General features: G+C 51.1%; 12 protein-coding genes and 2 non-coding genes across 14 annotated transcripts; 7 read left to right on the top strand and 7 right to left on the bottom strand.

Moving 5' to 3' along the window:
- Positions 1–386: 386 nt before the first annotated feature.
- VFPPC_07998 (methylglutaconyl-CoA hydratase precursor) lies at positions 387–1407 on the bottom strand (the record flags this gene model as incomplete). Its single annotated transcript, XM_018286774.1, has 2 exons — positions 387–963; positions 1040–1407. The coding sequence occupies 2 exons, from the start codon at positions 1405–1407 to the stop codon at positions 387–389; spliced, it is 945 nt and encodes a 314-aa protein (XP_018143537.1).
- Positions 1408–2592: 1185 nt separating this feature from the next.
- Positions 2593–4631, top strand: VFPPC_16032 (hypothetical protein; the record flags this gene model as incomplete). Its single annotated transcript, XM_018293785.1, has 3 exons — positions 2593–3240; positions 3315–4305; positions 4360–4631. The coding sequence occupies 3 exons, from the start codon at positions 2593–2595 to the stop codon at positions 4629–4631; spliced, it is 1911 nt and encodes a 636-aa protein (XP_018143536.1).
- A 183-nt stretch (positions 4632–4814) lies between these two features.
- Positions 4815–5705, bottom strand: VFPPC_07997 (Hsp40 co-chaperone Jid1; the record flags this gene model as incomplete). Its single annotated transcript, XM_018286773.1, has 1 exon — positions 4815–5705. One exon carries the CDS (start codon positions 5703–5705, stop codon positions 4815–4817), a length of 891 nt encoding a protein of 296 aa, XP_018143535.1.
- Positions 5706–7777: 2072 nt separating this feature from the next.
- On the top strand, positions 7778–8653 carry VFPPC_07995 (GPR1/FUN34/yaaH family domain-containing protein; the record flags this gene model as incomplete). The annotated part of the gene is made up of 2 exons (XM_018286772.1): positions 7778–8031; positions 8092–8653. 2 exons carry the CDS (start codon positions 7778–7780, stop codon positions 8651–8653), a joined length of 816 nt encoding a protein of 271 aa, XP_018143534.1.
- A 317-nt stretch (positions 8654–8970) lies between these two features.
- VFPPC_14335 (hypothetical protein) lies at positions 8971–9386 on the bottom strand (the record flags this gene model as incomplete). Its single annotated transcript, XM_018292104.1, has 2 exons — positions 8971–9146; positions 9194–9386. 2 exons carry the CDS (start codon positions 9384–9386, stop codon positions 8971–8973), a joined length of 369 nt encoding a protein of 122 aa, XP_018143533.1.
- Positions 9387–10230: 844 nt separating this feature from the next.
- VFPPC_07994 (alpha-N-arabinofuranosidase precursor) lies at positions 10231–11757 on the bottom strand (the record flags this gene model as incomplete). The annotated part of the gene is made up of 1 exon (XM_018286771.1): positions 10231–11757. The coding sequence occupies one exon, from the start codon at positions 11755–11757 to the stop codon at positions 10231–10233; it is 1527 nt and encodes a 508-aa protein (XP_018143532.1).
- Positions 11758–13510: 1753 nt separating this feature from the next.
- On the bottom strand, positions 13511–15647 carry VFPPC_07993 (phenylalanyl-tRNA synthetase alpha chain; the record flags this gene model as incomplete). The annotated part of the gene is made up of 10 exons (XM_018286770.1): positions 13511–13661; positions 13751–13829; positions 13884–13916; positions 13973–14039; positions 14100–14375; positions 14435–14539; positions 14602–14680; positions 14735–15096; positions 15166–15185; positions 15272–15647. The coding sequence occupies 10 exons, from the start codon at positions 15645–15647 to the stop codon at positions 13511–13513; spliced, it is 1548 nt and encodes a 515-aa protein (XP_018143531.1).
- A 624-nt stretch (positions 15648–16271) lies between these two features.
- On the bottom strand, positions 16272–18161 carry VFPPC_07992 (glutamyl-tRNA(Gln) amidotransferase, B subunit; the record flags this gene model as incomplete). Its single annotated transcript, XM_018286769.1, has 1 exon — positions 16272–18161. The coding sequence occupies one exon, from the start codon at positions 18159–18161 to the stop codon at positions 16272–16274; it is 1890 nt and encodes a 629-aa protein (XP_018143530.1).
- Positions 18162–18502: 341 nt separating this feature from the next.
- Positions 18503–18712, top strand: VFPPC_16031 (hypothetical protein; the record flags this gene model as incomplete). The annotated part of the gene is made up of 1 exon (XM_018293784.1): positions 18503–18712. One exon carries the CDS (start codon positions 18503–18505, stop codon positions 18710–18712), a length of 210 nt encoding a protein of 69 aa, XP_018143529.1.
- Positions 18713–19559: 847 nt separating this feature from the next.
- VFPPC_07991 (hypothetical protein) lies at positions 19560–21467 on the top strand (the record flags this gene model as incomplete). The annotated part of the gene is made up of 2 exons (XM_018286768.1): positions 19560–20850; positions 20911–21467. 2 exons carry the CDS (start codon positions 19560–19562, stop codon positions 21465–21467), a joined length of 1848 nt encoding a protein of 615 aa, XP_018143528.1.
- Positions 21468–21964: 497 nt separating this feature from the next.
- VFPPC_17290 lies at positions 21965–22060 on the top strand. The gene has a single exon. It is a non-coding gene; the product is annotated as a tRNA-Ala (tRNA).
- A 177-nt stretch (positions 22061–22237) lies between these two features.
- VFPPC_17291 lies at positions 22238–22331 on the top strand. Its single transcript has one exon. It is a non-coding gene; the product is annotated as a tRNA-Ala (tRNA).
- A 1462-nt stretch (positions 22332–23793) lies between these two features.
- Positions 23794–24452, top strand: VFPPC_16030 (hypothetical protein; the record flags this gene model as incomplete). The annotated part of the gene is made up of 3 exons (XM_018293783.1): positions 23794–23875; positions 23933–23992; positions 24046–24452. 3 exons carry the CDS (start codon positions 23794–23796, stop codon positions 24450–24452), a joined length of 549 nt encoding a protein of 182 aa, XP_018143527.1.
- A 46-nt stretch (positions 24453–24498) lies between these two features.
- VFPPC_16029 (hypothetical protein) lies at positions 24499–24663 on the bottom strand (the record flags this gene model as incomplete). The annotated part of the gene is made up of 1 exon (XM_018293782.1): positions 24499–24663. The coding sequence occupies one exon, from the start codon at positions 24661–24663 to the stop codon at positions 24499–24501; it is 165 nt and encodes a 54-aa protein (XP_018143526.1).
- Positions 24664–24735: the final 72 nt, after the last annotated feature.

Raw genomic sequence — 24735 nt, 5'->3', positions numbered from 1 at the left:
GTGTAGCGTGGTTGAGGAATGGATTTGATGGTGGCTGAGTGATTGTATTGCTTTCGCAGTATGGTAGCCTTCAGCCATACAAATGACTCGACTTCTTGTTAAATTGGTTCATGTTTTGAGTATTTGCATATAGCAAGTATCGTTTTGTTTTATGCGTGGGCCCGTTCATCGGGATCAAATTGGGAGCGACGCAGATGCATTAGACATGGCGTCCATGGCGTCTGGCATTTCGGATGACGGGGTACATCCCGAAGTTACAAGTTGTCCAATAGACAAAGGCAAAAGGGTATCAAATTATATCATCATTAATCAGTGCCCTACGGTTTACTCTGTTTCAATCCAACCATACCATATCGTGATATATATTTTTACAGCTCTTGACAAGTTTATCGTCCCTTGAAAATAGGCTTCCTCTTCTCCTGGAACGCCTTGAGCGCCTCATTCCTATCCTCGGTCGCAACGACCCTCTCATACATCTCATTCTCCTTCTCCTGTCTCGCCCAAGCCACAGCCTGCAACCCAGCACGAATGGCAACTGGCCCGCCCTCACAAATCTCCTGGGCGAGTCTAACGGCCTCAGCCAGCGTAGTTTTACGAGCCGCAGACAGAATATCCGAACCGTCGCGCTCATCTTCAGGGACGACCTCGACCAGGCGATCTGCGATTCCAAGGAAGTATGCCTCCGGGGCGGCGACACGACGGCCCGTGAGGATCAAGTCGCGGGCTCGGGAGACGCCAATGATGGCTGGAAGACGGTGCGTGCCGCCCGCGCCGGGGATAATGCCGAGGCGAGTTTCTGGGAGGCCGATGATGGCGTTGGACGACAGGACACGGAAGTGGGTGGACAAGGCGAGTTCAAGGCCACCGCCAAGAGCGAGGGACGAAATAGCTGATATGGTGGGGATTTGAAGGTTGGAGAGGGCCGTGAATGTGCCGCGGAGGTTGGAGAGGAATTGTGTTGTTCTGCTATAGTTAGCTTTATGTATGATACTCAGAACGCTACAATTAGCATAGCATTGGCAGAGCTCGTTAAACATACTCTTCTTGTGTGAATCCCTTCCTCTCCTTCAAATCGGCACCCGCGCAAAAGCAAGCATCGACAGCACTCGCCAGGACGAGCGCCCTCGTGGGACCCAATTCCGCGCCAACACCTGGCCGCGTCACGCCCGTCTCCTCGCCATTGGGGCCATACTGCGCGTGGAGGTCGTCGACTTCGGCGCGCAGAGCGGACAGGAGGCCCTTGGAGATGGCGTTTCGGGCCTTGGGGCGGTTGAGCTCGAGGACGCGGATGTGGCCGGAGGATTGGGAGGGGATGTTGGTGACGCGGATGAGAGGTTCGGTTTCGGTGGAGTAGAGGCGGCGGATGAATGGTGTGGCGGCACGAGGGAGCGAGATTCGGGGAGGCATTGTGACGGTTGGGCTGATGAATTGGAGGATTTTGGTGATGGAAGGGAGGAGGAATTGGATTTTGGAGTTGGCGGCTTAATGGTGGTGACGTCGTCGGCTTTCGTCGGTATATGGAGCTGGAAAGGTGAGCCGAGGAGCTGTTGTGGCTGGCGGTTTGGGTGAGTGGTCACTGATGAGTAGGTTTTATTGATGATGGTTTATATAATTTCCAGTAACTGCAAAGATGATGTTTTTTTTTTTTTTAGAACATTTAGGCGATGATTGGAATTGATATTGCTAACATTTTTTTGCCGGTTTATGTTTCACAAATGCGGCTCTTGCAATGATGCTTGTGCTCACATGGGCACACTGAGCTGTGCATGGACAGAGGAGAGAAGGATCCACCCAAGTGAACCAGAGCAGCCATGGGCGTTGATCTTGCACTTGACTTTCTGTACCCCGCGGACGTGGCGCCAGACCTCCGGGAGACAAACAATCCAGGCCCAACATGAAGGTTAAATAGAAAGTTGGCAGGGCTGTCTTGCATTGGTGTCTAGTCACTGGTACATGTCGTCAAGAAGCGGTAAAAACGAGGCGAGTAAAGCACAACAAACTGGAACAATGAGGCAGCAGCACTAACTGCCCAGGCAGATGGTCCACGTATTAGACCCATTCTCTCAAGCAAGTGCTTATTATCACCACCAAAGGCGTCCTTGGCGTTTATGTTCCCCTTCTAGACCAGAATCCTCGTTGGATCGCCAATCGTGACCCCACCGACTCGCCTTGCGCCATTGCACCTCTACTGAGACTAATTTAAGTCCTCGACGTTGCATAAACCCATGTTGACGGTCTGCGTAGTCGGACTACTCTTACCAGGGTCAGTAGGAGGAGGTTGGTTTCTGTACGAAAATTCTCACCGATTTTCACCTTTGTTCTCTACCACGCTTGTCTTGGCGCAGTGACATTGCGAATTTCCCCTCTCCCAGATTTCCAACTCGCCTTTGAGCCCTTCGTCTCGACTAGGACGGGAATGCCACCCTCACTTAATAGCCGGCATATAGCTTCGACTGGGAGGAGGAGCGCTTCACTGCCCACGCTTCCGGCGCAACCGACTCACCATCGACACCATCACCAGACGACGACACACATCATCTAAAGGGGAATGGGCATCCACCAGAGCAACCTCACCCTTTACAACGGCCAGCGATGACAGAGGCTTCCTTGAGCTTGTCCACGGTCCTCCCCTTCGCAGGACCTACAAATGCCGTCGTCAAAGTCACCGACTCTCCTCTCCCCATCCAAGTTCTCACCCACCCCAGCGCCGATGGCTTCTCCGTCTTCTTCCCCTTCCACGACCTAGCCTCCCTTAACAGCGGCTCGCAGGACCTCTTCTCGTTCAAGCAGCTCATTAAAAATGGCACAGAGGGACAGGACCTGCTTATTCTCTTCACGGAGGGTTGTGAAGTCGACGGGAAGGCGGACTGCTCGAAAGCATGCCGTAACGAGACCACATTTTTCAGTTCCCTGGAAACGTTTTACAATTGTATTGCCTTGTCGTCTATATCGTACTGGACAAAGGAGACGAATCGGTACTACATATCTGCGGAGGCGGAGCGCAATGCCAGTGGTATTATGGGATCGAGTTCGCTTGCTTCGTTTGATGGACGGCCTGTGTTGTCGTCGTTTGTGACGTGTGCACAGGAGGCGTGTGGTGCGGACGGTTTGCACAAGGCGTGCGATGATTCGATTAAGAAGTTGAGCCATGATGCGAATGCGACGGTTATCTTTAAGGCGATGGATGATTTTTGTCCGGATATTCAGGCGGAAATCAATCCGGACATCTTTGGACCTGGTGTAAGAACAACCATCTCTTTTTTAAATTTCCGTTGGTCGTCAATGTCAAACGTACATGACACTAACACGTCCAGGTTCTCATCTCCTATGTCCTCCAAGTCGCATTTTCCGGATCTCTCTACCTCGTCCTCAAAGCATTCACTCTCTACGTCCGCTACACCCACAAAAAGCAAGAAGCCCAAAAACAACTCCAGCGAGCTTCCTCCCGCGGCGGCCTGACCCGGCGTCTCACACGCATCGAGTCCATGATCTGGCGCGACTCGTCTGCCCTCTCGCGCACGAGCATCGCCCTCGCCACCACGCTCGTCGAATTCCAAGAAGCGCAATGCTGGTTCGTCTTTGCCATCCAAATCGCCTCCATCCTCGCCATCGTCGTCAACTCCCAGGAAGGCACGTTCTGGGGCGAGATCATTGTCAATGCCGCCGTTGCATTTCACGTCAGTCAAAACGGGATCCTGCCCATGTTCCTCATACAAATCTGCCTGCACCACGAGGGGATACGAAACTGGCACACGTTCCTGGGCTTCTTCGTCGAGTACCTGCTGGCCATTGTGGCGACCACGCAAAAGGTCTACTTTCACGATGCGTTCAACCTGTTTAAGCAGGAGAACAAGATTGCGGCCTGTGGGCAGAATCCCAGTCCCCGGAGTTATTGTGCTTCTACCCAGGGCGTCGAGGGGCTGAGGCTCAACTTTTTCCCGCACCCGATGCTGTATAAGCTGGTGTTTCTGGTGCTGGATACGATTGCCATTGTGATTTTGGTGTTTGACCAGCTGAGTTGGACGCTGAGAACGCACCGGCTCACGAAGCACCTCACCATAGGGAGCTATCGCGTTGGTAGGGCACCGACGAATGGGCGCCTGAAATTGGCATGGGTTCGCTTCAAGCAGTGGGTTTGGCGGATCCTGGAGGTGATTTACCTCGTTGTCAATGTTCTGTATTTGATTTCGCTGGTCAGGGTCATCAGTGTGGATAGCTTCCAGGCGAATAAGTGGTCGTACGGGCAGATTATAGCCATGACGGTATGGGGACCAGTCATTGTCAAGTTGTTCGATTTGGCGGTTTGTAAGTCGCGACTTTTTACTCATGTGCTTTGATGTTGTGCTGACCTGTTGAAAGCTGGGCCGCCGAAGAACGGCCAACGACTCAACTCTGGTCCTCCGCGGCTACGAATCGACAATGTCATCAACAGACGCCACGGGACGTCGGCAGACGAGGAGCTCGACGCCGAGGACGAAGCGTACGGAACTGGGAGGGAGCGTAGGATCCCTGCGCCGCCGGAGCTAGATTTGCGGCAGCGAACTAGGTCGACGAGGGATGAAGAGGCTGATTTGACGGATGGGATTAGCGATGTTGGGGGTGGGGATGATGTCAAGCGGGTTATGAGATGATTCTCTTCTTCCCTTTTTGTTTCTTCAGCATTCACATTCACGACACGACATGACATGACATGATGACGCTACGACTTGCATAGTAGACTATTGATACGCATCGCATCTATATTGGGCGGCAAACATTCCCTCACATCAAGTACAATACAATATATTTCTAATATACACAATATGACCAACACATCACTTATACTCCCCCGAAGAGGTAGGCCCATCATACCTCCCAGGCTGAAACTCAAACGACAAATTCTCCCTATCCCTCAAAAACGTGTCCACCCTCTCGTCCTTTGTCCTCCCCGCCGCCGCCACACTCTTATCCCTCATCTTCTGGCCTATCGCCCAATCCTTCTGCTGCACGAAATCAACGTACTGCTCGCCCGCCGCCTCCGCGCGGTTCATCTGCGCCAGCGCCCCAATCATGCACATGCACACCACGAGGGCGGCAAACGTCCCGTTGCTCATGTACATGGGCTCGCTGGGCTTGCCGGCGCGGGCGTTGCGCCACGCCTCCCAGTCCTCCCAGGTGGCATTGCGGGAGGCATTGCCGGGCTGGTGTCGCCAGGCTTTGTCTGCCTCGCGGAGGTTAGGGGCGCGGTGGACGTCCGTCCAGCCGATGCCGTGGTGGTCGTAGAGGCGGCGTTTATTGGGGTCGCTTAGGAGGTCGTTGGCTGCGATGATGAGATGGTATCTCTCGAGGCGGGTTGCGTGGGTGAGCGTGGGGGAGGGGGTTGTGGTTTCTTTGTCGTGCGTGTCGGGGTGGTAGAGCTTTACTAGTTGGTAGAAACGGCGTTTTGTGTATGGTGTTCCGCGTTGGATGCCGAATATTTCGTAGGGTGTTGGGTGTGGCGATCGTGGCCATGGGGGCAGGTCTGCGTTGGAGTTGGGGGGTTTTGTTGCGTAGCGGCGGGATGGTTGGGGTGTGAAGCGGTTTGATGAGTGTGTACGAGGTCTCGCTGGTGGGTGTTTTGTTTTTGTGCTCTGGGTCGAAGTTGGGATGGTAGATGGCGGGAATAAAATGAATGGTAATGAGCACGTGGAGGAGTATATCGCTCCAGCTGAGTTTTTGAGGAGCATGGCTGCGTTGGGGTGAGAGATGAGTCGGGACAAATTGCAACAAGAAATATCACATGGCTTCGCTTTGGTTTTATGCTGGTGTCGTGAGGGCAGACGGAACACGATGGACGACTGGTGATGATGTTGATGCAGAGTCGTTATCACGGTGATCGCATGACGTGAGCGAGTTGCGGGAGGCGGAAGTGCGGAATGGCGCCGAAGCGGGGCCGCTTACTTGACCGGATGAGAGGGCCTCAAATCTGGGGAATGTCTGGCACAAACATTCATACATTTACATTTTTATGCGTTCTTAGTATTACCTCTTTATTACTATGGTACCGCAAGTGCTCTATTAGACTGGGCATCCGTCATTGGGCTTGCCAAATAGCACCGTGGGCAACGATAGTGTATGCAATTTGGTCACTGCAAGTGCTCGAAAACGAAGATACAGCATTTACTGAACGGGCCATATGGGGCACTCCATTCAACATTCAAGCAATGGGCATATGGAGTATATTCCGAAATTCCTGTAATGGTTCAGAATAAAAGCGATGAAAAGCATGGCGAAATATCTCGTCCTGAAAGGACCAGCAGATAGTTCCACTGGCGTCAGTTACACAACATTGAAAAGACTTGGTTCCTCAACAGATGGCACCCACAAACAAGCTTTCGAATGCAACATTTCCAGATTCGCATGGGGCAACACAACGGTAAGCTTTTCCATATTCATTCTCCCATCTAACAAACTTAATCCCAACAGACCATTTACGACCCTAAACATTGATTCATGCGGAGTACTGGCAGGGAGGGAAAGACAAGCCCGACCCACCTTCCTTTTTGGCACCTCACGCAAACCATGTCCCGCACCAACACAGCAGAGAGCACCAGTTGACATTCTCTGTCTGGACTTGCAGACCATGGAGAAACGGCAAACTGTGGCTGGACCAGCTCAAAGCCGTGATATGTCCCGTCTCATGCCAAGACTGGAACGGGTTAACGGCTTCGAATCCCAAGACAAGCTTTCGGTCTAGCGTGCCGTGCGCCGTGCTATCGGACCACTACGAGGATCAGAATGCACGGATACCAGACATTTCACATGATGTGTGCAATGGTGTGCCCATCAGAAACGGTGAAGCAGCCGATGATGCGTGGACACAGCATTGCCATGTAGTCTTCTGCCACGACGGAGCCGAGCGGAGTTGACCAGGTCATCGTCAGCAGGCATTGTCCATTCGGTCGTGCCTTCCTATCAGCAGTTCTTCACGCGATAGCAGATATCCATTTTCAACTCCAAAGCCCGTTCTCGTCAAGATCCATTCTGTCATCCTACAGTCAGCACAACAAAGTCTCAGACACTGCATATCCCTTCCCTCATCCAAACATCGTGACCACATCATGATGCTAAGCGTTCCCAAAGTTTGGAACCCAGCCCAATTTTCCCCAAAGTGGGCAGTCAATCACAAATCGATGGCGCACGCCTAGTCCAAAACGATAGTCCGTCCCCATGTCCATGTCCATGTCCATGTCAATGTCAATGTCGGTACTTGCACACTAAGGGATTGACACTTTCCCGTCAAGTCCCACCTGTGCCGTTTGAAGAGCCAAGCTTCGATGATCGATTCATGTCATCATCACAACCTCTCTGCCGTCGAATCGCAGCCCACCACCCTACACATTCTTTCAACTCTCGAGTCTCTAGCACCGATATACATCATTCCACCTGGGCGCCGCCGAGCTTCCGAAGTCACACGCCTTTAAAAGTGTTTCTGGTTTTTCTGACTTCCCTTACAAACCCCGCATGAGCTGCAATTCGCTTTCCCAGTTGAGCTATTCGATAGCTTGCGATGGGCGTGGCTGACGAATTGACCAGTCATGGATGCACGTTGCTTGACTTTCGGGGGAGAGGAAGATGGCCCAGACGAGAAAGAGAAGAGAAGATGTCGTTTGCGTCTTGTTTCCGTGGGAGGGTATAAGATGTGTGTCGGGGGAGCTTTCATTTTATCCTGCGTCTAAATTCATTGACCTGCCTGTGTCGTGTTGAGACGTGATTGCAACGACTTACATCTCATCAACTTATACATTTTTGCGCCAGAATGTCTGCCCCGGTTCATAACAACGACGTTGCTGCCGAGCAGGCTTACAAGGAGGGACATACGAATGGCCATCATCACCATGGGCCTGCGAACGCTGGACCCGGGGGAACGGTGCCTGTGCCAAAACCTCACCAGTCGATGGTCTCTCAGGTGTATGATCCTCAATTCTTCAAGATTGCCAATCCTGGGCCATTGGGTCTGATTAGCTTCGCCCTTACTACCTTTGTGTTGGGACTGTACCAGTGCGGCGCTGGGTGAGTTTCCCTCCAAGCCTACAATCTACATCCTCCAGACCCAATTCTCATCTCATCTAGATTACCCAATTCCAACCCCCTGGGAGACGTTGGCCCCGACCAAGCCGTCTTCGGACTGGCAGTCTTCTTTGGCGGCGCCGCCCAGTTCGTCGCGGGCATCATGGAATTCCGCGTCGGCAACACCTTTGGCACGACGGTGCACTGCTCCTACGGCGCCTTCTGGCTCGCCTTTGCCATGTTCCTCGTCCCGTCCCTGGGCATCAAGGAGGCGTATGCGGGTGACGCCCGCGCGTACAGCTTCGCCGTCGGCATCTTCTTGATCCTGTGGTGCTTCCTCACGCTGTTGTTCTTTGTGGCCGCGCTGCGAACCAACATTGCTATTCTGGTGGTGCTGGGCCTGCTTGTCTTGGCCTTCTTCTTCCTGAGCATCGCCCAGTTTATTTCGTCTTCGCACATGACGGCTGCGGTGAGGGTGAATCGTGCGGGCGGTGTGTTTTCCGTGTTGTGTGCTTTGTCTGCGTTTTATGCGGGCGGTGCTGGGCTCATGACGCCGGCTACGACTTGGGTTCGGTTTCCGTTGGGTGAGTTTGAGAGAGCGCCTGCTCAGACGAATCCTGCGTAATGTGGTGGTATCTTGTGCCGTACTGTACGAGACGGTGGTTGGAATTGGGGATATTTGCCGTGCATGGATAATGGGTGTTAAACCGAGTGTCTTTCATTCTTGCACATCTATACTATACCCGATGGTGTGTTCTGGTTTCCGTTTATATCCACAATAGCTTACGTCTTCTTTCATACTGGATTAGTTTCGCTTCACAAAGTCCTTCCCAAATATGTAATTCACATAGTCAGAATGTCAAATAAAGGGCATATCTATCCCACACTCCATTGATGCAAGTTACAATATGATACATCTCCCAATTGAATCTTCAATCCTCATCACAGCTGATTCTTAAGATTTTCCGCCGCCCCCTTCGCCTTACCCTCCGCATGTGCCGCCGCACCCTTTGCCTTGCCCTTCAACTCCTCCGCCTTGCCCTCCACCTCGGCTGCCTTGCCTTTACTTCCATGGGCGACCGTATCAGCACCCTCCTTGATCTTGCTCCCCGCAGAAGCTACAAACATTAGCACTCTTCCATACATGTTACAGTCAAAAACGTACCAGCTGCTTCCAGGCCCGGCAAGACGATATTATCCGTCACCGTCCTATCAACCGTCTTCAATCCGTCCTTTACGGAGTCCGTCGGCGATTTTCTCATCACGACGGACGTGCTGAAAGCCCGGGGGCTTTGGGCCATGATGGTTCTGCATAGCGGTACGGCGGACCGGAGGGTTCGTTCTGTGAGAAATGACATTTTGTGTTGTGTTTTGTGTACTGCTGTACGATTTGATTTTGTTTATTTCGTTGATGAATTTGGTGGAAACTGAAATCACGATTGAATTGTATTATATGAGAACTTGGCACTTGCTGGGCGTGGCATGTGCATGATGTCATGATGTTGGCATGCATATGAGGCCACGATCGCGGGGCAAATGCTCCTATTCGTTGGGGCGATGCAACGGCTTTGGGCATGACGCATATGGCGGGACGGTTTCTTGCCTTGGGTGGGAATCGAGATTGGACTTGTTTTTGTCATTGAGTGATGGATGGTGCAGATGGCCGATGCTGCATGTTGAGATTGGTGTGGTCACGATGAGGTGCTTACGGCCTACTCTCTAGTCAATGTGCTCACAAATGATGCACCGTGATAAGGCCGATTCCTAGATACAGTCTGTGGTCCAATGTATTTAAACATATCCAAGTATACACTAACACACCTTAATGTGTCTCAGCACACAACGCGACATACGATACCTTTCCCTGTTCAAATACTTCTGACCCCCCACTGTAGTTCAATGTGGGGATTTGAATTTGCGTTGTCTTTTATGAAGGAGTGGTTGTGAAACTGATGTTATTCAGGTTTGTATTGTGACGAGGCAGCGAATGTACTCGACAGGTACTAATAATCCGCCCTGTATCTGTCGTTGCAACTCAAGCATAACCCAACTCCTACATGAGGAAATTCGATATAAAAAGACGCTGCCAGATTCCTGCTGTCCGGTATACTCATATGAATGCGATATGTCCCCAGTCAATAACAAAAGAAGCCCATGTAGTCCCACAACCATCATTATGCCTTACCATCATATCAAAACTCATCAGGCAAACCCAGCACTAATCACCCAACTAACATCATCGTTAAACACACTCGGCGAGTCAAAGTTATGCGGCCCCCCATTGCTAGCAATATACCCCAACCCATTATAATGCCTCCAATACCGCGTCGGATAACTCCACGAGCGAATCGAGTTCCCCTGCCCATTCAGCGCAGCCTGCGGACAAAAGGTCGCATCCTCCGCAAACAGCTTCGACCCATCATTCGCATTCACAACCAGCTCGTAATTCGAGTGTCTAACAAAGCTACCCGGCGAGTCGTGGCTCTCAAACGAGAAACACGCGCTGTTGCCCAGGCCAGTGCGAACTGTCCAGCTGGCTTCCTGCTTAAGGATATCGCTGCTGGACGACGTCACGACCTGGGTGTTCACCACGGCGCCCGTGTGCGTGAGGTACCGGTTCGTGCAGCAGGATGTGGTGGCGCGAAGGGAGATGGAGGCGCCGGCGCGCAATGGCGGACCACTGGTGAGGGAGGTGGTTGCGTATTTGGCGGCGACGATGTTGGCCTGGACTGCGTTTTCGGTGGCGTCTGATGGGTAGCCGGATGTCATGACGCCTTCGTAGAATGTGCCCTGGGCGCGGTTGCTGTTGTCGCCGCCTATGCCGAGCAGGATGGCACCCTCTTTGCTCATGGGGTTGTACCCGTTGGCGGGACGGATGCCATTGTAGTAAGTTGATAGAGGGCCGGAGACAGAATTACCGCCTCGGATTGCCCACAGGTTTGGCTTTCCCTTGACTATGGCGGTAACGAAGCGAGACGTGATGGTCGGGTCGGCAGGGTTGTTAATGGGATCATGTCCTGAGAAGAGGCCGTTCTCAAGATCAGCCATGATCCAAGGCCCGCTGCCAGAGCCAGTTCCACGACCAGACCCATCACCCGTGCCAAAGTAAATCGCCTCCATGTGGCCATTGCCGGTATCACGACTATTCGTCTCGGCGTTTCCATAGTCGAAGCAGCACCCGGTGTTGTAGTGGGTCCCGTCGAACACGGCATACATGCCCTCGGGCTCATCGCCGGTGGCAATCCCCTTGGCGTTGTTGTTGCGGTACCCCGTAAACGGGGGGATGAAGACGCCATACGCCTTCTTCCCATTCATCGTGACGGGGGCGCCCACCGCGCTGGCGAGGTAATCGTAGCCGTCGACATCCGGGCCGCTTGCCGCACCGCCGGGCGGAGCCTGCGTGAGGTGATTGCCCCGGCCGGACTGGTCGTAGATGATGCTGATGAGGCACGTTGTGTTTGCGCAAAAGGAGTCCTGGGCGGCGGCGTTGGCTGTTCCGCCTGGCGACAGCGGCGGGATGTTGGAGGTGGCGCCGTCAGAACCACGCTTCACCTGGTAGAGTGCGCTGTTGAAGTTTTTGTAGAGGGCACGTGTGGTGCTGTGTGCAGCGACGCAGGGCGTCCCTCCGGCTGAGTAGATGTCGCATGGTCCTCCTTGTCCTTGTGTGGCTGCGAGCACCCATCTTGAGGCTATCAGCCCAAGAGCAACTACATGAGCTTGTGAAAACATGTCTAGTCACTTTTTTTTTTTGGCTCCAGATGTTTATAAAAATGCTTCACCAAGACACTTATCGTCCTGAAAAGAACCCAACAAAGGGAAAAAATGCTGCTCATCCCTCCTTTTAAGCTACAGCAGATGCCCCCTTCCATCGTCACCTGAACTTGCTTTGTCCATTGTCTTGTTCCAACCTGACTCCATGTCCCCAGACGGAAGGGTTACACTCTGTTACGAAAGGGGCAGGAGATGTCTCTGATCACTTGGGCAAAAAAGAAGAGACATCTATATAACATTGCTAAAAAGCCCAAACCCCCTCAGTCCGCTTCTCCATTCACAAGGCTCCTACCCTCCAACTTTTCTTAGTTCCTCAAGCGCAAAGTGCGTCACGAGGGCGCCATGTCTAGGTCCCATCCCGTGCACTGCGCTGCACCACTCCATGTCGACCGACGTTGCTTCGTTCTCACCGCCATCCGCGCCAATGAAATTCTCATCCCTTTGACTCACGACCGCGTTTGGGGAAACCGCCAAATGTCTTTCAGGCCGGGCCAGCACAAGCCGTGTAAGTGTCCCATGCAAGGTTGAAATAACCCACCAGACACCAGACCCCCATGGGGACATCTACCCCAATCGGACCAGGCAGAATTGTCGCCGGTGCGGCCGTATTGCGGGGAATTTTGGTTAATTGCCCGGTGCGACTTTGTTGGCGGTAAGAGATTGGAGTTGTGTGTTTTTATTGTCTGCCGAGGTGTTGTGGTGCAAATATCTCTTGACGCATTCGGATGAGGCGGTTGCTGGTGACCAATTTGTGTTACTATTCGGAACTGCGGCGCACGTACAGACATGCACGGTAGTAATTTGAGGTACGACGTGGAGTTGCAAGTGAGTTCTTTCATCGAAAACAAGAAGAACGAAGAATGAGATGGAAAGAATGCCTAAAAATATCCTACGACGCCCATTGCTCAGTCTCTTCCCATGTCCTCCAGCATCTTGAATCCCACGCAACAACTTCCCACCATCATATCGCTGGCAAACTCAACATCCATGCAAACCCCTCTTGCTCTCCCTCAACCTAAACATACCAAATACATCCTTGCCAACCCCTCTTACTAACCGCTCGAATAAACATACCCAAAACTAGTTCCTCCCCATAACCTTGATGCTAAACTACACAAAACACTTGCCGCTTCCTAAAACGGCAAGGACAAAGGATTCTACTCCGCACTACTTCACAAGCGTTACAACCCCAGATCTCTAGGAAACAAGTTTTGCAACACAATGATGTCGGCTAGCACGGCTTTAATCTCAATATGTTCCCTTTTTATCGTGCGAAGATGTTTGCTGGAGTTAAGCTGCTCTGCCGCATAATTCCCACTCAGCTCTGTGGCTAACGCAACAGAATCTTGGAGGTCTTGTGACGATATCATGTAATATTGTCGGATATTGTATCAACTCCCAGCCCATAACAGTTTTGCTTACCCAAATGGCTTTGGACCGCATCATGCAACTCATATCGCTAGGTTTTAGTTGTTCGATCCTGCAAGGAAGCCATGCAACCCCTCAATTCCTACAACTATCCAACTTCACATACACACACAGGCAATCACACACATAGCCACTAACGTCAAATCGCCTCGATTGGTATACTCTGATGCTCATCACTTGTCTCCTGCCAAATCGACAGGTCTTGTCTATCTCTAGAGATCCCTCATTTCCGTCATACCCATAAACATCATTCTATTTTTGTACCTTTTTTTGCCTCTCTCGCTTACGCCTTATCCAAACGCACCGCGGGGCTGTTGCGCATAAAGTTGAGATCGACCTTGTGACCCAACAGTTCGCGAATGTTTGAGATGCCATACTTGATCATGGTGGGGCGTTCAAGAGACAGACCCCAGCCGAAAACTCGCATGTCCTTACTAGAGACAGGTCAGAGGTTGTATTTCATAAGGATATTTCGCACGGGATAGGATCAAGAGAGCAAAGTCAAGAGGACTACTATACGTACGGCAAACCCATAGATTCCAACATTTCAGCACGGAACATGCCACTGTTGCCGATTTCGACAAGCTTTCCGAGGCCCTTGTCTTTATGGGGTTAACAGTGGCTTACATATAAGAGCATTGGTGATCAAGACTTACGATAAGAGAAGATTTCCATACTGGGCTCAGTATCTGCAGTCTGATTAGTGTCTGGTGCGGTCACCGTTCCCGGAACACGAGCCACTCACAAGGGTTGTAAGCACACTTGTACTTGAGGTCGGTAATGCCCATCTTGCCAAAGAAAATGTCCATAAACTACAATGTGTCAGCAACCATCTCACCCAATGAACTGCCTGCCTGGATTGAAAGTCTAACCTCCATGAGACCACCCAAGGTCAAGTCGTAGTCCGCAATGACACCCTCAACCTGGTGGAACTCTGCCAAATGCGTGGCGTCGACGGTTTCGTTACGGAACACACGATCGATGGAAAAGTAACGGGCTGGCGGGGGCCGACCATCCGGACCCTTTTGCTGCGCAAGTTTGTAAAGCATGTTGGCACTGATGGCTGTGGTGTGCGTTCGAAGGACGAGCTTCTTGGACTCTTCTCCAGACCAGGGGTATCGATAGCCGATCGAGCCGTATTTGCCGTCCTGCACTAAATATTAGCATCGATGCGATATCAACGCGCAGCTTATGTAAGTAAACGTACCTGATGTACAGCCTTTACATTATCCCAGTAAGCCTGATAATCAGCCTTGTCACTTGGATCTTCCGCCCTAGGCATGTCTGCCAGCTTGGGGTCTGAGACGTAAAACTGTCCGCAGTGTCAGCTTATTGAACGATTCCCAAAACACTACACAACATCCATGTACATACAGTATCCTGCATATCACGAGCAGGATGTTGTTGCGGCACGAACAGCGAGTCAAAGTTCCAGAACCCAGACTCGACGAACCTAAGCACATGTTAACCTCATCCCAAGTACACATCACCAACCCCGTTTTCATACTTGTCTGTAGCCATCTCCTGGAACCCCATCTCAAAGAAAATCTGCCTCAGCTCAGATCGGACCTTGTTGAGGGGATGCAGGGCACCAGACTGCTGGTCCGCGCCCAATGCCTTGAAGTTGTAGCCCTTGAAGGTAGCCGTCTTCCATGACCCGCTGGCAATCATGTCGGCCGTCAGGTCGGTGGCCACCTCGGGGATTTTGAGGGCAAACTTGTCGCCCTTTTGGACCTTGAAGCTGATAATCTTTTGGGTTCGGACGAGTTTGCGCTTCTTCAGATCAGCGAGCATCTTGGCGTCGGGGTATGATTTCGTTGACTGGATGGTCTGCATCTGTTCCTTGGTGACGTCCTTGATGGATTCTTTCTAAATCATAGCATCTTCATTAGCTATACTGTATGTTTTGTCGACTTCGTGTATTCGGGTGCTACTCACGGCAGCTTTGAACTTGCCATCTGCGATATCGGGCGTCAGTAAAGAAAAAAAGGAACTCGTGCAAAATCGTCGAATCTCAAAATTGCAAATATAAAAGGTCCCTTACCCTGAGTCTTGGAAATCCACTTCTCTCTGAAAGCTCGTCCCTGACCAATCTTGACGACATTCTTGTCCCCGATAGTCTTCTCGAGTTCCTGGATAGTCAGCCCCTCCACCGCAGAGCGCAAGGCTTCGAAAACACGGGCTTCGTGGCTGCCATTGGCGGCAATCTGCTCGCCCTCGGGCTCTAGAATGGCTTCTTCTCGGTCGATCGTTTCGTACTTGACCATGTCACGGGAGGCAAGTCTGTCGAGCGCACCCTTGACCTCGGTGGAGGGGATCGCGGGGAAGGCCTCAGACGAGAGGAGGGGTGAATTCTTGTCCAACGCATGCAGGACTTGGGTCGCAAGGTCCCCGGCGGGAGTCTCGGTCGGGGCCGCCATGGTGGATGGGAATTGTGTGCGTCTAGACGAAATTCATGCGAAACCTGCGGCAGGAAGTTTTGCTGGTGGTGATCTGAAATCTCGTGGTGGAATTACCAGACTTGGACCTGAGTCACAAATTATGTCGAGTCCCGCCAATCCAATCCAGGCCTCTCAGAATTTCCATGGTCCAGATGTCGGGGTCTGTGCCCCGCCACCAGCTGGCAGTGAGTCTGTCTGGCAGCCCAAAGGGCCACACGAAAGTGGGGCCGTTAGACTTCGAGTTCATGAGACGCATCAGTTGGCGACTCACGAGACAATCTCTTGGGCGGCAAAAGCCAAGTTTGAGCAAAATCTGCCACGACATACAAATATAGTTTTTCTGTCTTGCCGAATGATTATTATCTTCTCCGTATATATTACACTGTTAATTCCTCGGCACCAATCGCTCATGACCAGCTTGTTGGACGTCCCCGCTTCACCAGCTGCAGGCTCTATGGGCATGGAACTTGACATATTACCATACAAGTCAGCTCAGGATTGAATAGAAGAACAGTCGACATCCTCGACGTGATACACTTTATCATACAATCCGCCTATAGTAAAAGCCGTTTATTCGTACATTAGCACCAACAACACCATCCTTCACACCACCGCCTGCTTCGCAGTTGTGACTCCAACCCGTGCTCGCATGACTGCTTCCGCAGTTGTGGGATCAATGCGCTCCGCAGGGCCCATTCTCATCATCTTGCCAACAAGATACATCAACTTTCCTTGCGGAAACTTCTTGTAATCAACAAATTCTTGCAAAACCTTATCTTCTCCTTCCACGGCTTCGTCTGCCAACTGACGATACTCGGCTTCCGAGATTTCTTTGAACCACAAGTTATTAGCCTCGATGGCCGCATCCACATCGCCTTGAAGCTCATCAAGATAAATCGATAGAAGAAGCTCTTTAGCTACCTTGCCTGTGATTTGATTGCGAGACAGATGATAAAGGAGTTGCGACAAACTAACAGAAGGAACTTGGGCACATTCCCCGTCAGCCGTGAATGACAACTCGCCGGTGGCGAATGGCCCCGCCTTATATGTTGTCAAGCGTCCAAGTTCATGCGTGACCCAGTTCGCAGCAAGAGTTGCATACTCCTTGAACTCGGGCTTTGACTCATCGCTTCCGTTTCCAAATTCGGATTGCATTCTTTTGTCGATACTGTCCAAAACCTTGTAAAAGTATTGAACCCTGGCTCCATTGTCCAAAGTAATAAGAGAAAGTGAGTCTTTTGCTGTCAGGCCGAAATCGTTTATCAAGGTGTCAAGCTCAGCATCAGGCAAGACGGCTAAGGAGCTCCGCAGATGCTCAATCAGATCGTTTCCAATCACGAGTGGCGCAATGTCGGGATCGGGCATGTAGCGGTAGTCGACCTCGCCCTCCTTGCCCCTCAGCCTTCGAGTCTCCTTCGATCCAAGAGACCAGCCTCGAGTCTCGCCCGCGATCACACCCCCAGCTTCTAGCTCTCGAATCTGGCGGTCCCTCTCAGCGATGATGGCGTCCTCCACTGCCTTGATGGTGCTGAGGTTCTTGATTTCCGTCCTTGTGCCCAACTTGCGAGATGGGTCGTCAGATTTGCGGACTGATACATTCACGTCGGCTCTAAGGCCGCCAGTCTCCATTCCTGAAACACAAGTGTCAACAGCATTGAGCAGCAGCTGGACTTTTCGAACAAACGCGGCTGCCGTTCGAGGATGGTGCATGTCGGGCTCCGTTATGATTTCAATGAGAGGTACGCCAACTCGGTTGAAATCTAGCCACTGCACATTTTCGCCTTGTCCCAATGTCTTGGCGGTATCTTGCTCGAGCTGGACTTGTTTTATGCCAACAGTAACACTTTCGCCATCTTCAGCGGCAATACCATCCCGGGCATGCAGAGTGATATGACCATTCTTGGCAAAGGGCTCGTAGTATTGTGTGATTTGATATCCAGCCGGCTGGTCCCACCAGAAATAGTGTTTTCTGTCGAAACGACTGGTAGATTGTATATCGCAGTTAAGAGCCAACGCAGCACGTAATGCTGGAAGTAGTGTTTCTTTCTGTATCAGAGGTTGGCTCCCAGGCATTGAGACGTCAAACAGAGCGACATGACTATTGGGCTCATCGTTGAATGATGTGGTAGCAGGCGAAAAGAGCTTCCGGGCTGTATTGAGCTGGGCATGTATTTCAATGCCCACAGTCAATTCCCAACCATCCACGGTCTGAGAGTCACCCTTTGACTTCTTTTTGTTCTGCTTCTTTGCAAGCTTTGCCTCTTCCTTTAACTGCTTCCGCAGAGGAATGACTGGTTTTGTCACAGAGGAAGCGGGTACTGCAGCGGTAGATGCAGCTCGGAATAACCCAGGCGAAGGAGCCAAGTGTCGCAAGGCTGCGGCAGTACTCCTTGCAAGGGAGCGTCGGCCAACCAAACAGCCTTGCTGCGAGAGTCTCCCGTCAAGGAGATATCCCCCTATCTCTGAGATGGTCACTCGCCTCATTCTGAGCATGGCGAGGAGCAGCTAAATCTGTTTTTCTATGTCGATCTACGGTAATGGCGTGTTTGGTTCGACGTCATAGAGAGTGGTGTGCATTGCTCAATCGGATTCGGTAAATGTGTCTGGGTTTGGCGACGCAGAAGCAGATGCAGATGCCAACTGGCTTTCGGACCGAGCAGCGCAACGTAGACTAGAACCGAGGAGGGGGAATTGGCTGCAGCAGCTGCAGATGAGCGCAGATCGATAAAAGGTCGTGCCAATTGGGGTTGTGCTGCCGATGATGACGGAATTTTCAAAGCACCAAATGTACGAAGTATGTATGTATGTACCCTGTCTGCCAGTCTTGGTTGTGCATGGTGGAGATTGAAGCAACCAGAGGCAGACGAGTGACGAGCTGTTGTGGAGCCGGCCGTGACCACGTCCGTCGTGTGTGGTTCCTTCCGTCTGTTCCAAAACCAAACTTCCCAAGCTTGATGACTGACTTCACGGCATCAAACATTGAATGCGAAAATCTCACCCCCACCCGCATGTCCAACTTTTCTGATCCCCGTCATGGTGCATGACCTTCGACTGCTTCCGCCAACGAACTCGTCCGATTTTCATCCCCCCATGTCAACCGCAAAAGTCAGCTAATTCGTAATTTGTTCCACGACAAATTTGCTCAGTCTGGAGAATGAATATGTGATGCATAGCGCGCGTCGTTGCGTTGGGCACCGTTGGGTTTGGCAAGACTGATGTGTCGATGTCGAGCCTCAAAATGCTGGCGTCTTTGGTACAGCCCAAAGACATTCAGCCTACTACATGCTGAACTTTTGGGCTCTCAAGTGCCCAGGGAAGACTGGACCAGCATGTCCGTCCACTCTGGTCTGGCTCTGGTGTACGCTGGTGCAATGCGGACCAGAGCAAAGAGCCTGCATATTCTGCAGTTCCTCTGATCCAGCAACACGTGTCGTTGCCTCACTCTGCCTGTTTCTGATCCGTGTTGTGAGAGGGTATGGCCAGCGCCAATGACGAGCAGTCACAAGGCACAGGGCGTCTGTGTCAAAGGACCAGTTCTTCGTCATAAGTCAAAATTATATGGACTGGGTGGAAACTTACGCGGTGTGACATTATAATCAAACCCTCGGCCAGTGCCTCCTGCATTGAGAAGACACACACGAGCGCACACAAAGTGCCTCGTTGCGGACCTATCTTTCTATACGGAGAACTGGCCCCCCAGTTTGCAAATAATTCTCACTGGGTAGTGGTTAGGAGTGATTTGATCCCTTTTAAGCCATTATAAGTGTAACTATTTACCGTTTCTAATTCCTGCTCGCGCCCAAATCTTCCAGCTCTCATTTGACCATTATGGCCCGGATATACAGACAACGCTCATAACCCTTTTTTTTTTCCCACAAACTCTACGCCACAATGAGCATTACAAGCGAAACGAATAATCCAGCAGATGGTTCGGTCAGTCCTGTAAGTGACCAGCCCGATGACCACAATACCGTGCCGGCTGTCACCGAAGATGAGGCTGCGGCCTTTTCCCCAGTTGCAACAGACCCCGACGCCAAGGTGCTTGCTGAGGACAGTGAGGAGTCATCTCTTGCACACGTCGAGGACAGTAATTATAATGTTTCATTAAATCACGCCTCGTCTTCGTCGTCTCTAGAAATCATCTCCCCTCGCCCATCTCCCCACATTCCCAGCAAGAACTTCATGTCGGCCACGGTAGAGGACTGTTTCGACGACGAAGACGACGACGGACAGGTTCAGCTCAATGTCGCTGACACGCCGCCATCATCTTTCTGTGTCACTACACCACCTATCAACGAGCCTCCGCGAAGCCCAGCTGCGTTAGAAAAGAAGGCGGAGCCCCTTAGATGGGAGGACCATATGCAGGAAGGCAAAGAAGCCTCGCTTCCACGTCATTCTGGGTCTCCTGATATAACTGTGCCCCAAAACAACCACCAAAGGGCGTCACTACGCCGCCCCAGTGTTATGGACTATCTCATTTCACAAGACTCTGCCAAAAATTCAGCAACTACTTCTGAAGCCAGCCGTCCTACATCCCGCAGGAGCGCAGAAGGGTATGCTTGGTCGAATCTTGGCCACGGGGTTGGCCAGCCGAGGACAAACGGCCAGCCAAACGTATTTGGTCTCTATCAAAGCGATGCCAGCAAGATACAGCCCAACTGGAATGATCAGCAACCGCCGTTTCGTTTCCCCGATAACCCAGCAAGCCTCCAGGGTGACTATGGGACGGATTTGCCCTCTCGAGGAGCGTTTACCCAACCCTATGAACATGGCATTCCACCCACGCCGCGGTCAAACGCCAGTGTGCCTCAGAACGACCTGCGGTCGGAACAGCAGCCCGGGAACTTTTATCCAGAGTTTACCGGCCGTCTGGAGACCATGGCGCCCAGTGGATACCAGCTCCTGGCAGCGAAGCTCTCTGGAGACGCTGGCGGACAAGCACTTGCACCAATCTATCGCCGGTTCGACTCTCTGAACCATCGGTTGCTTCTCTACATGCAGGACGAAATTGCAGATTTGGAGCGTCAGCTCACAACATTGGAAGCAAAGGATACCTTGAAGAGAAGTTATCCGGGTGGTGTGCTACCAGCTTCCCGTCGACAAGACCGCTGGATCAACGGCAGCTTAGCGGATCAAAAGACCGAGGTACTGGGTCATATCGGTTACAAGTTGAGTCAGTATAGTAAGCACCGCGTATTCACATATCTTCAGGTATCAACCATCATCATCTGACACAAACCAGATCAAGTTCTCGCATCGTTTCGCAAAGTTCAAGACATTCCGGTGCCAACTTGGCGCGACATTCACATGTACAAAACCTACTTGACAACAAGCAAGTTAATCATAGACGACGAGACACGATTCCTAGACGCGGCCAACGACCTGGTCTCTCTGGCTGGACCAGGTCAGTCTGTCGACGACTTCAACACCATGGGCGATGGGCCAACGCCAATGCCCAAGCCAGTCGAGGAGCCGCATTTCCCAGCTTTCTTCAAGGACAACACCAGCTCGGCATCACCACGGCCAGAGCAGGCCATGCCTCAACGACCGAGTGATGCGATTTTTGTACGGCTCGCCTTGTCGGGAATGTGTATTGTGTTTGTGCCTATCATGACTTTTGCCGTCGTCCCCAACTTCGTCTCCCGCATGGCCATTGTGTTGCTCGTTGCACTTAGCGTGGGCATCATGGCCGATCAGGCTGGGTTGTTGCCTGATATGCAGCGGCACAGACTAGATTATATTTTATATTCGGGGCTATACTTCGGCGCTATGGCGGTGGTTGCCGGAGCTGTGAAATGAGATGTATGAGGCAATGATGGCAGTGATGTAAGTTGGAATAGTACCAGGGCATGGGGTAATGGGGGCATGTATAAAAGTAATGAGTTACGGAATATGAGTCACGACGGCGTGTTTGGGTCCATTTCACGTTACTTTTCTATTGAAATTCTCTTTATTGAAAGCATGCCTGCTACCTGTGTTTTGGATGATACTGACATTTGCCATCATGTAAGTGGGAAGCCCAAGTAAGCCTGAAGCGTTTCCTATTTCGGCGACACGAAGATCGAACTCAGCAATTAAACGTTGACCAACCGTCAAACTCAGGTCCCACCACACCATGCGACTAAATGTCAAAATGTCTCCTATTGGTCTTCCTCCTCTGACAGTTGTCTGAATCCCAACCACAGACCCTCCACGTCTGGACTCTGGAGAGGCCATTGTCCCCACTCTGTCACACAACTTTTCTTCAAAGCCCTCATCTAGCGAAATAGCACCGAAATTGCCAACAAATTCCCATTGGGCGGATGGTTTAGTGGTATAATACTCCCTTAGCATGATTCCATCTAATGGATAAAATCTGGGAGTGGTCCGGGGTTCGATTCCCCGTTCGTCCAAAGTAGTGGTATTAATTCCACTGTTATACCTTGTTTTTTTGCATTTTTGCCTTGCGGTCTCTATGGGCAAGTCTATTGCATGAGATGTGGATCGTCTTGGTAAAATATTTTTGGCTCGGCTCCCACCACCAGGAAAGCATCTTGAGTCGATTATGCACAACGAGAAAGCATCTGATTGGGCGGATGGTTTAGTGGTATAATACTCCCTTAGCAAAATTCATTCAACTGAAATATCTGGGAGTGGTCCGGGGTTCGATTCCCCGTCTGTCCATTGAAGAGTCTCGAGTCGAGGTTACTTTTTGCGGCGTTGGGGAGTTGTGCGGCGGCTCAAGTGTGTATCTTTTTGCGTGTTGCTTTGCTTGTAGCTGAGCTGGGAATAATAAGGGTCTGTCTTTTGTACTTTGTTGTTCTGCTCTATTTTGTGATTTCACCTTGTTAGGGATGCGGTGTGGTGGATAGATGTCCATCTCACCCTAGGTGACGACGATAGTTTACGAACATCACCATCGTTTCCGTTTGAAATGTGTCTGGCGTAATTTTTCCATTAGTTGGAATATTGGACATGCCATTCTTCGAGTTATAAGATAATGTAGATTGTTCACGGACTAAACTTAGGTGGCGTCATCTCACCACCATTCACTAGCTCAGTCAGCATTAACGAGACGACAGCTTGAGACTGGCAATAAATACCACGATGTAAACCCAGCATGATGAATATAGCACTCCATCTCTCAGCCCATCTACCTTATCAACACAGCAAGAATGACAGAGAGACTACCAACAATACGGACACCAACCATCCAGTCTCAAGGCCACTAACACAATCGCACATCATATTGCACTCACATTCGCAATGCAACATCGACTATGAGAGTGACGTGCCCAGTTTCGAGCCAGTCCATTAAACTAGACGCATTATTTTACTTTGCATGTCAAGACCTCTTAACAGAACAGAATATATACAAGTTAAAGCCCAAATAAATGGCCTATTCACAAGTCCACCTCAAATATGGAATATACTATATTGATACCCATAGTCATCGCAACCTGTCTCACTCACCACAAGTTAAGTTTGTCAATCACGCTAACCGCCATATGAGACACGTAGTTTCACCAATAATCCATTTTCCCGATCCATCTGACAAGTGCACGAAATAGTGCGACTCGACAATACGGGCCGCCTGTCACTTGCAACTCACATGTAGCTCACTGTCAAATGATCTTTTCACACTCATCCCAAGCCAGCCAGCTGTCATGACAATGCATAGCAGCAATCATTCGAAATTTACTGTAATTGCAACCTCCAGTCACTTTCAGTATACACGCAGCTGAAAATCGCACTCCCTCCACACGATCCACCTCTCCTCCCTTGATGCACCCAACATCCTCACATTCAATCCAGGTATGCGAAACTCAATAAACACAGTCAATTCCGTATTCCACTATCCTCCCTTAATATCGACACTTTCATTCTTCACCCACACCCCAAGTTGCGCAACGCAGCTGCTCTCGCCATTCCAAGCCAATTCGCCTCCCTCGTCAAACTTACACGCCAATGGTTATTAAAACGGCGTGAATCCCCCTTCCAATACTCCTTTCCAGTAGAAACATCTCACCTCCCTCACTTCTTACCATATTTCTCACAAATCAGGCTTTAGTCTACAACACAAGCTCAACTTACAACTTACCCTCTCCTCGCGAAACTCACACTTTTTTCGACTACCTCAATCAAAATGTCCACCTCCAAGATGACCATCTTCACTGGCCTTGTTGCCCTTAGCACCTTTGCAGCAGGTAGCGTCGCCGAATCATGGTGTAAGTCCAAGTCGCACTCAGTCTCACACACACGAAGGGATACTAACGACATACTAGCCAACACCCAGTCCATCAAGACCCTTGAGCCTCACAACGTTGGAACAGCCACCGCAAATGGTAAGTCATTCACAATACATTGTCTCATTAACCCCAAAACTAACTCACTCAAGGTGCGCTCCTCGTCTCCATGAACTACTGCAGCATCGTCATCAACACCCAGTGCCAACTCTCAGTCATGACATCCGCTCCCGCCTCCCCTCCTCCCCAGTCCGCCGCATCCGTTCTCCCCGTCGAAACCACACTCGATCCCATCAAGTCTGTCCCCATCCCGACTCGCTTCTCTGCGCCAACTTCCGCCGTGGCCCCCAGCACGGAGGCCACCATGCCGACTGAGACGGGTTCGTCCACGTATGAAACTGGCGAGATTACCGAGCCTGTTGCCACTGCGACTGAGACTTCGCCTACGGGTGCTCCCGCCATGACCACCACGGCGCTTACGGCCGCGGCTGCTGGTATCAAGGCCTTCCCTGGTGCGGCCTGGGGAGCTGCTATCCTCGCTGTGGCAGTTTTGCTTTGATCGGAGATGGAAGAAGCGGTGGTGCTTACAGTAGAGAGAGGAAAGGCTATGGCATTTGAAAGTTTTTGTTTTTGTTTTTACGCATTTTCGGTCTACATTGACCACAAAAGGGATATACCAGGGTTTCTTGCATTGCATTCTTGATGAATTGTTTACATGACGCGGCATAGGCTATAGGATCTGTAGCTAGACTTGGAGCTTGTATAAGCATCCGAACACAATCAATCCATTTTAAAAGATACTATACAAATGTGGTTGAAGCAGTCTATGTAACTTTCTGCAA

Source organism: Pochonia chlamydosporia, chromosome 4 (assembly GCF_001653235.2).
Source record: "Pochonia chlamydosporia 170 chromosome 4, whole genome shotgun sequence".
Taxonomy (NCBI): Eukaryota; Fungi; Ascomycota; class Sordariomycetes; order Hypocreales; family Clavicipitaceae; genus Pochonia; species Pochonia chlamydosporia.
This window is presented reverse-complemented; position numbering and strand designations above follow the sequence as displayed.